This window comes from Mastomys coucha, unplaced genomic scaffold (assembly GCF_008632895.1).
Source record: "Mastomys coucha isolate ucsf_1 unplaced genomic scaffold, UCSF_Mcou_1 pScaffold4, whole genome shotgun sequence".
NCBI classification, from domain to species: Eukaryota; Metazoa; Chordata; class Mammalia; order Rodentia; family Muridae; genus Mastomys; species Mastomys coucha.
In genome coordinates this window covers 3084927-3095835 of record NW_022196910.1, presented here as the reverse complement: position 1 = coordinate 3095835, position 10909 = coordinate 3084927, and the positions used below count along the sequence as shown (strand labels likewise).

General features: G+C 36.2%; 1 protein-coding gene across 2 annotated transcripts in view; it reads right to left on the bottom strand.

The window, feature by feature from the left end:
- Nucleotides 1–238: 238 nt before the first annotated feature.
- Nucleotides 239–10909, bottom strand: part of LOC116076278 (zinc finger protein 431-like) — a 14117-nt gene continuing 3446 nt past the window's right edge. For both annotated transcript variants that reach the window (XM_031349975.1, XM_031349976.1), the window contains 4 exons: nt 10663–10775; nt 9590–9677; nt 3706–3832; nt 239–2624 (listed from right to left, as the gene is read on the bottom strand). In XM_031349975.1, coding sequence (XP_031205835.1) covers nt 1015–2624; nt 3706–3832; nt 9590–9619 — 1767 coding nt within the window. In that variant the 5' untranslated portion in view covers nt 9620–9677; nt 10663–10775 and the 3' untranslated portion in view covers nt 239–1014. The remainder of the gene's footprint in view (nt 2625–3705; nt 3833–9589; nt 9678–10662; nt 10776–10909) is intronic.

Here is a 10909-nt window from a genome sequence, read left to right as displayed (position 1 = left end):
TAATTAATTAATGCCTCATAAGGAGGTACTGATCTAATATAATTGTCAACAAAGTACTCTTTCTAATATAAATTTCCTGGTGGGCAAAAATTTTAAGAAACAATTAGTAGACTTAGTGGACATTGCATTTTATAATGTTCCAGGAGAGATGTGACACACATATGCATGTACTAACAACAACAACAACAACAACAAAGGAACTGACAGAAGAATAAAGTATGTAAGTCACTGAAGTCCATCTTTTTGAATGGATGCCTTTTATTCCAATTACTGATAGGAATACTGGGAAGGAATTGATAACAGTAGTAAAAGGGACTCAAGACAGTTGCTACCATTAACTTCCCACCCACCGTGCAATACAGATTATGAACACTGGATGATTATGAACAAGTTTAGTTAAGCAAACTGCACACATAAAGTTAGGAGGGCATTGTGTCTTTGATGTTCAATTCATCTGAATCCCTTCTAAGCATTGTAAATGGTTTATATTTTTTCAAGGCAGTTAAGAATCAGAAATTCTCCTTTCGGGGACTTCCTGAAGATACATGAAGTTGTTCGCTTCCTGTATAATCATCTTCTTTTGGGATGAAATATTGCAATTTCCAAAAGCAAACTAAGCAACTGCTATTCTACAGTTTTACCCATTTTGAATTTATTGTTCAGTATTTTTGGTCTAAAAAGTAAAATGTTTCAATGAAATTTTCCTACATTGTCCATGTTCATACTTTTTCCTCAGTGGAAACTATTGGTATTTCTAAGATTTGAAAATTATATAAAGGCTTTTTCAGGTTTCTCATGTTCATGATTTTGTTGTTCAGAGGTAGTAAGATCATGGCTTGGATAAAACATTCAACATCATTTACAGTGGAATGTTTTCTTCCCACTTTGAATTCTGATGGGATTCTTAGGTTTGTTATCTGGGTATAGTATTAGTGACATTTGCTAAAGTTTCTTACTGCAATGATTCTCTGATGATTTTTAAAATAAGAGCTACATGTAACAGAGTCTCCATTTCTAAGAAGATTTTTCTTCTGTATGAATTCGCTGATGTTTCCTAAAATTTGAGGTATTCCTAAAGGATCTCTCACATTCACTGCATTTGTAAGGTTTCTCTCCTGTGTGAATTCGCTGATGTATTCTAAGATCTGAAATACGTGTAAAAGACTTCGCACATTCCATACATGTATGAGGTTTTTTTCCTGTATGAATTTTCTGATGATTTCTAAGGTTTGAGCTATACTTAAATGATTTCTCACATTCACGGCACTTGTAAGTTTTCTCTCCTGTATGAGTTTTCTGATGGTTTCCCAGACTCGTGCTACATATAAAGGACTTTCCACATTCACCACATTTGTAAGGTTTCTCTCCTGTGTGAATCTTCTTATGTCTTTTAAGATGTGAACAATATCTAAAGGATTTCTCACATTCGGTACAGTTGTATGGTTTTTCTCCTGTATGAATTCTCTGATGTTTCTGTAAAGTTGAGGCACATGCAAAGGATTTCTCACAGTCCCTACATTTGTAAGGTTTCTCTCCTGTATGAACTCTCTGATGAGTTCTAAGATTTGAGCTATACTTAAAATTTTTATTACATTTATCACATTTGTAAGGCATCTCTCCTGTATGAACTCTCTGATGATTTCTAAGAGTTGAGCTATATTTAAACTTTTTCTCACATTTATCACATTTGTAAGGTTTCTCTCCTGTATGGCTTCTCTGATGTCTTCGAAGACGTGAGACAGATGTAAAAGATTTTGCACATTCATTACATTTAAAAGGTTTCTCTCCTGTCTGAAATATTTGATTTCTTTTGAGACTTGATCTGCATGTAAAGGATTTCTCACATTCTCTGTATTTGTAAGAGTTCGCTCCTATATGCATTCTCTGATTGCTTTTTAGGTTTGCGCGCTGGCTAAAGCATTGACCAAATTTTCTGCATATGTAAGGTTTCTTTCCAATATGAATTATCTGATGACTTCTAAGACATGAGCCTCTGGTAAAGGATTTCTCACAATCATTACATTTGTAAAGTCTTTTTCCAGTGAGGGTTATGTTATGGTCTTTAACATTATCCAAGTGATTAAAACACTTGCTGGTTGCTGTACATTTGTATGGTTTCTCTCCATAATGAATTACCTGATGTGTCCTGAAGTTCAAGTAGGTCTGGAAGCATTTCCCACATTTTCTGCATTGGTATGGTTTTTTTCCACTATGGATTTCTTTCAGCATGAATTTATTTTTAATATAAGATACTTTTTCATGTGCTGTATTTTTATGTTCTTTCCTTCTAGTGTGTATTCTTTCATTTTGACTAATAACAGGATACAAATTTAAACATTTCTGACAGTCTTTATATTTGCAAAGTTCTTCAGCATTCCCATCTTTATGACTGTATAGAGTTGTCAATTGAATAGAGGAGGAATCCTTAGAATTTCCAAGTCCATACTTGATGCTGTTTTCTGTTCTGTCATTTTTGATATGTGTAGGTTGGGAAGATTCATAAAGCATTTTGCCAAGCACAGCATAAGTATCAGATGTCTCTCGCCTGGTCATATGCTGATAGACAATATATTTTGAGCCTTGATTCACAGTGTTCTCATATTTACCACGTATGAGGTATTTCTCTGAAAAATGAGCACAAATAAGGATAATAGGATCTGTTGAATGAGTCGGAGAATCCACATCTGATGTTTCCTTAAACTGTCCCGACAAGTTAACTAGCGTTTCTTAGGAATAGAGCCCACAGCAGAGTCTTCGCATATTTCACTATCATTCAATGAATGGCAGTAAGAACAATCCTAGTCGCCATTAAAACACAGGGATTGCAAAAAACAAAAAACAAAACAAAAAAAAAAAAACAGCCTTCATTCTTACTTAAACACATACTTTTAGGAAGTAGAAAAAAAGTGAAGATTAAGAAAGGAGCTGCTTGATGGTTCATTTCTGGATTATTTCTCCAAAGAATCACACTATGTAGCCTTGACCAATTAGTAACTCACTGTATAATGCAGGCTGGACTACAACTCACCAAATACTCTTGCTTCAGCTTATCTAAGTGCAAGGATTAAAATTATGTTCAGCAGGACTAAATAATATGTAGACTGAATTTCAAAAATTAGTCAACAAAATAAACATAGGCAACAGGCTCGCCATAAAGATGAACATTTTTTTCATAAAATAAAAAAGTTTGTTTTTTATTTTACAACCTTTTCTTTTCTTTTTAGATATTTTCTTTATTTACATGTAAATTTCTCCTTTCCCAGTTTCCCCTCCAAAAAACAAACAAACAAACAAACAAAAACAAGAACAAACCCCTGTTGTCTCCCCCCTCCCCATGCCTGTCACCCTTTTCAATTTTTAAAAATCAGGACAGGTGAATAGTTTAATTCAATTCTAAAATTAAAATATTTCAATAACAAAAACTAATTAATGTCTTTCTCTGCTATGAATATCCAATATTCTTTGAACTCTAAGGTTTTCATTTAAAACTGGCTAAGAACACTGGAGAGATCACACAGTATATAGCATTTTGTTGCTCTTGCAGAGAACACAGAAAAAATGTTAGGAAAAATTATGTTTATTACTAGAATTTCCCTAAGTTCTGATAGCTATTAGACTCTTCAGGGAGTTTCATTAAAAAGAATACGTAAATGGTAGGTAAATATAAAAAATGAGTCAGGAATTCTACAAGAAGAGCATTCTTACCTACAAAGACTAGATTTGTGTAATTCTCAAACATCACATCAATGTACAAAGATCTCCATGTAGAATCCAGACAGTCCCACTCCTCCTGGGAAAAGTCTACATCCAGATCCCTGAATGTCCACAGACCCTGTAATCATAAAATACTCATTTACCATGTGATTTTGGACAAATGCATTCCTAAGTAAGAGAAAGTAACATATTATATATGTTTTATGATACAGATAAGGCATGGCAATTATTCAAAGACAAACATTTTCTAGATGCTCTTTAGAGATAGGTCAGCAGTTTCAAGGTCTTAGCTTACTCTTCCAGAGGACTTATCTTCAGTTCTCACTACACAACTGATTCTAACGCATTTCATGGGAACCAATGTTCTCTCCTGAACTCTACAGGCTGGAGAAACAGCATTTAAAATAAAAATAACAGTCAATTTTAAAGAAAGGCACTTCCTACAATACTCATACTCCTGTGGGTTTTTTTTTTTTTCCATCTCTGAGAAAACGTGATGACATAATAGTCTTCCGAACTTTAAACTTTTAGGGAATATGAGATTACCATTTGATGTATAGATGCAGGGATGTACTTTTATGAATGATATGTTGATATCAAACAATATCAGTGTCTCGTCTACTATAGAAATGTTATGATGAAAAAAACTGTGTCTGAATGCTTCACCTGGACTTGCTCTAATATGGATAGTGGCTCAGCCTCATGTAAATCTGGACTTCACATGAGGCTATTCTGAAATGCTCAGCTGGTATGCTGAAGACTAGATGTTGGTGTCCCAGGGCAGGTGGGGGCCAGGGCCTGAAGCATGTGGACGCAATAGCAACAAGGTAGAATGAGACATAGGACACTATTTAGTTTTGTTTTGTGAGAGACTATACAGACAGGAAGCAAATCTCAGAATGGCTGGACCTACTCTGACAACCTGTGTCTTTCACATGCTTTATTCCTTCACAAAAAAATCATTTCCACAAAACCTTTAATCATCGATTACATCATTTCTGAGGATATAATTTTCCTTGGTTACATAAGCAAATAAACAAAAAGGGAGCAAACAGTAAATTTTATGAAAGCTAAAAACTAATATTATGATAAAACCAGTTTTTTTTAAACATTTATTTTTATTTATTTTATGTGTATGAGTACACTGCGAGCGTAATTCATTGTAGCATCTGAACAGAAGAGGGTGTCAGATCTCATTACGGGTGGTTGTGAGCCACCATGTGGTTGCTGGGATCCGAACTCAGGACCTTCGGAAGAGCAGTCGGTGCTCTTACCCGCTGAGCCATCTCACCAGCCCCATAAAACCAGTTTTTATTTAACTCAATTTCTTTTCCCTTAAGATTAGTGTCATAAAGCCTTGCAGTTATAGAAATGCTAAACAAGATGCCTTTATTTAAATTTGGCTAAGTTAATAAATTTGTAGTTATTTCCTACTACCTGCTATCTGAAGCTTATTCTGTATTATTTTATTAATCTTAATATTTAATCTTCCTAGAGAAATTGAGTCTCTTAGTCCTTTCTTTAATTCTCCACTTTCTCCATTAATTTCTTTTATATTTGGTATAAGACCACCATCCTTTTCTTTGACTTGGAAAGTATTGTGTAGCTCTTTTTGCAGCATAAAAGGCTTGCTTAAACAAGGGCAATCTTCATTACTTTTCTATAATATCAGAAAAAGTCCTGATCTGACCAGCCTAGTATGGAAGACAGGCAGTTCACTGAGCCAAAATATTTTGCTCTGTCTTTGTCATAAATCATTTTTAATTATGATCCCTAACTTCATGCCAATCCTGTGACAGTTGGAAGAACCTCAGGATTTCTAAACTTGATGGCTTTGCCTTCAGGGGTTGTCATTAATTGTACAATAAAAATATTTTCCTATCTATACTCTTCCATGTTTCTGAGACATACATAAAAAGAGGGATATGAAAACCAAATGATTCAGTACGGTTTGTCAGCTCCTGGAACTTTCCTTAGTTTGTCTTCTCTAAGTTTTTTCTCAAATCCTGTGTCTCATGCTTATTAATACTACTTAAATAATAGATTCTATGGAAGACTCATTTTCTTGTATAGCTGATTTTCCCAGGGAATACCACTAACTTTATTCTTACCAACACCATCTTCTATAATAATTGTTACATTATCCCAGCCCTACCCTTCAGTGAGGGGCCCTTAGCAGGAAGGATTTCAAATACTAACATGTCAGAAACACAAACAAAAGATGTTTAGTAAATTTCCAACAAGGTCATTCCAGGTCTTCCAAGCACTGGAACTTTGTCAAACAGTGCCTGCAGGATGCCTGGCATCACCTTCCAGGTTAGAAAATATACCTTCTATAGAACAAAAGGTAGAATGTGGGAGGCAGAATTGAGGGATGAATTAAAAGTCAACAAATTTTGTTTTTTAATGATAAGGAGGATAACAAGAACACATATATCACACATTCTGAAATACACATAAAACCAAATCATCTGTGATTTTGTTGTATGAAAATATTTTGACTAACATGAAATTAGTAGAAAAATCAGCATAAGTTAATGTTATTTCACAATCCAATACAGATTTCACATGAATAATAATTAGAGAAATTACATATATGATTCACTACAGAAGAGTTTGAAAAATTTCCTAGAAATAATAAGGTATATGTGACAATACATTCAAATTAGAATTTGAATGCAAATATGTATAAAGCTGGCCATAAATGTACTAAATGTTCATGAATACTGAACATATGATTGCTTATAAAATTGGCTCAATTGAAATTATGAATCATGTAATTTTTCTTCAAATTTGAACTCAACCATTTAAAAACAACTGACATTGCATGAACAAGTATCATTTATGACTCATCTTTTATATTTGATAAAGAAGGGTTATATACTCACTTCTTCAAAAATTCCCATCAGAGATATTTCAGTAACAAAAAACATTTGTTTTTCTTGCAGAGAAACTAAGATTAGTTATTTATACACATTTCTGCTCACTGCAATGCCTAACTCCAGTACCAAGTGTTTCGTGCTGACCTCATGGCTCCAAACTTAACAAGAAGTACAAATAAAAGCATGTAAGTAACCACTCATATATTTCAATATATTCTATTTAAAAGAAAGAAATGGAAACCTGTTTATGGCAACCTCACTTCAGAATCTCTACATACGTAACACAGGAACTTCACAGAATGAAAGCCACCATAGAGTCTGAAAGCCTTTGTCCTCTCCACAAAGGAAGAGAGCAAAAACATTAGGAGGGGTATCTATTGATGCTAGAAAATTGATGGTTTATGCATAGCTCTAGGATAATACTTTCTAGAAAATTCTTATTATAGATTTCATGTGACACAATATAAATATGGAGTCTGCTTAGTTTATACATGGTATAGTACTGTGTTGGAAAATTAAAAGGAAAGGGAAAGAGGAATTTTGGATCTATTGAGATCATACCACTGAACATTGACATCAAGAGAGTGAGTGATATGAGCAGGAAATTTCCTGAGATGAATATATTTCAGATATTAAAACAATGTACCTCAGCCCCTGAATTGGACAGAGGCCCCCTGAATGAGGAGACAATTTGGGCACCAGAACTCTAGGTAGGGTTCATACCCATAGACCTCCCTCAGCCTCCCCTATCCCCACATATGTTCCAGCCCCTAACTTAAGCAGAGACACCTGCTAAGCCAGAGACAGCACTAAACACTAGAAGAACAGGTAGGCTGCACACCAACAGACTCCCTCATCCTCTCAGTAAGCACCTTTGCAATCACCCCCACCATACCTCATTGCCATGTCCTAAACCCCAACTCAGGCAAAAATAAACCTGATTGAGCAGAGGCCACTCTGGCCAAAAGAAGTCTGGTTCCCAACCCAGATGGAGACTCCTTCCAAATGGCATGGCATATCACTAAGACCAGAGATGAAAAAGAAACCAAGGAACACAAAACCTCATCCAACAAAGACAAAATTCAAAAATTGGCACTGAAACATTTAAGTTCCACAATTCCAGGTGACTTGATACCAACATAAGACCAAAATCAACTGCAGTCAAGATATTATGTCACTGCCATAGTCCAACTACCCTACCACAAAAAGCCCTGAATATTCCAAACCAAATGAAGCACACACACACACACACACACACACACACACACACACGAAGACATTAAAACCAACTGTATGAAGCATAAATAAATCACTTAAAGAAACTGAAGAAAAGACAAACAAAACTCTCTTTTAAAAAGCCAAGAAAAAAAAGGTACTTGAAGGAAATGAATAAAACTATTCAAAGATGAAAATGGAAATGGAAAATCTAGGAAAGTTAACGGGAACTACAGGTGCAAGCATCACTGACAGAATACAGTAGACACAGAAGAGTGACTCTCAGGAGTCGATGATATGATACAAGAAACAGATGACATAGGTCAAAGAAAATGTTAAATCTATAAAATTCCTGACAAAAAGCATCCAGGAAATCTGTGACACTATGAAAAGTCAAAATCTAAAAATTAGAATGGAAGAAGTATAACAACAGCTCAAAGATCTAGAATATATTTTAGTACAAAATAATAACATATCAAGGGCAACCTGTTAGAATCCCACCCAACTTCTCAATGGAGGCAGTGACACCCAGAAGGGCCTGCACACAGAACCTACGGTACAGACTCTAAAAACAACAATCCTGAGTAAAAGGGTTTTGATGTATCACTGTAATCCATCTGAGGGAACTCACTCTGTAGAACGGGCTGGCCTCGAACTCAGAAATCTGCCTGCCTCTGCCTCCCAAGTGCTGGGATTAAAGGCGTACGTGTGCCACCACTGCCAGGCTACCTTGTCTTAGTGTAACTATTTATGCTGTGTTTGTTTGATATCCTTTGGAGGTCTGTACTTTTCTGAGAGGAAACAGAGCAAGTGGATTGGAATGGTGGGGGGAGAAGGTAAGCAGTTGGAAAAAGTACACAGAGGGGAAAATGAGGTTAGGATGTATTGGTTGAGAGAAGAATAAAAATAAAACTTAAAAAACTGGAAAATAAACCTGTAGGCACATCACCAGTTTGTGAAATCAAATGCAAAGGAGTGAAACCAGTATACTGAGATCTGAAACTCCTCACAGAAAATCAGTTTCAGGCAGGAGCAGGCCACATATCATTCTATCATTTGTCCAGGCTATACAGCTCTTGTATATTTATTATTAGGACTCGCAATGAATCTCTACTAAGTCAACTTCTCAATAAATTGCTCAGTGATAAAAACAAGTCCCCATATTTTCATATCTACTGTCAAAAACCTGGTTCTGGAAACCTGAGCACCCCTGAAAGGTAATCTGTGTGGACCATGAGCTCCCTTTCCGTCACTAATGCATACCGACACAAGTCCACCCTGTGCAGGAGCTGAGCATTAATATATTTCACTGAACATCATCCACAGTGGAATCTCTTTCAAACTTCACATCATAAGTCCATGAAAAATATATGCCCTCACAGTGATAAAGTATAAAATAGGAAAAAGCTGTGCTACGTAGGAGTCACAGTTTAAAGACAAACTTGATAACCAAGAAAGAAATGGAAAGAACTCATAAAAAAAATAAATAAATAAAACACTTCCGCTGGATAGATGGCTTAGAGGTTAAGAGAATAGAGCTCTTGAGTTCAATTCCCAGCAATGGTGGCTCACAACCATCTGTAATGGGATCGGATGCCCTCTTCTGGTGTGACTGAAGAAAGTGACAGTGTACTCACATACATATAATAAATAGATACATAAATCTTTTAAAAAAGTAAATAAACATTTCAGGTGATATTATCCGAGGGAGAGAACTAAGGGCTTGCATGATTTCAATTTAACAATAAGTTTCAACGAAATACGGACATGTCACTGACCTGGTGCTCATTTCTAGTGGACACAGCCATTCTCCTTGTTGCTCTACTTTACTCTGGATTTCGGTCTCAGGAACAAAGACTGGAACTCCTGTTGACATTTCACATCAAGGTTTAAAGAGCATAAGCAAAATACAATTGTATTATGGATAGGGTCATACCACGGGAAAAGACCCAAACACCCAAACGATACCAAGACTTATCCACAGGAGAGGAGAGCATTCAAAGTCATATGTAAGAGCAGACAAAGAAACCATACCACTGCACCCAGAAACATAAGCTCTTACATTTCATAGAGAGGGCAGAAAAACTTAAACACACAGCTGATATCTCCAAAGGAAGGCATGTAGATGTTGTCCCAGAATGTTGTTGGGAAATGTATATTACAAGTCCTTTGCTGTTTGATGAGCCAGGTTCTACCCATATCTTCAAGAATTTATGCTTTGCTTCTTCTCAACTGTTTCCTCCTAGACCTGAGCATTGCTTCTAGGCCATAAAACCCATCCTTATGAGTGATGTTACTTGTACATTATAACAGCTTAAGTGATTTCTATGTTATCTTAGGGCCAGGCCAATTCTGACATCTACTGGCACTATGTTTATCAAGTCCATCTCTCTAGACCCATAGTCTTGGACACCATTTTTAAGCCAATAACATATTTCTTGGAACCTCTCAGGATGAAAAGGAAAAAGAAGACAAAGAGATAATTCTCAGTTGCATAGTAGGCTTGAAGCTAACTATGACATTATGAGATGAGAATTCATCTAAAAAAAAAATGATAGTATCTCAAAGGCACCATCATTGTGCCCCTAGCAATCACCAACCCTAAGGGTACCAGGTCTAGAGGTTTTATCTAAAAACCCAGGAGCCCTGAGTAGAATATGAGGGCAGAGCTGGGTTGAGACACTCTTTGATACCTGTATCCTAGCAAGGACAGTATTGGGCTGCTATGTCTGGTAGCTGCCACACTCCTATTTGCTCGACCGTTGTTGCTCTGTGATATGGGACAGCGTAACTACATGTCTTATGACTTAAAATGTGGGTCATAGTTCATCATTTTCATGGTCATCCTTACCTTCAGCAATGGCTATCTTGTCAGCTTCAGCGTGAGCTTGGTGCCAAGTGATGTAGCAATGAGGAAATCTGGTGCCAGTATTCAAGACTTAAATGAGAATTCCAGGCATTTTTCTAATAGAGGGAGAGACAATCAAAGAGAGTCCTGAACTTTGAACCTGCAAGGAGACACTGGAAGTACCAAGCATGCATGGCATTTGAGTGTGTCTCTGTGTGTGTGTGTGTGTGTGTGTGTGTGTGTGTGTGTG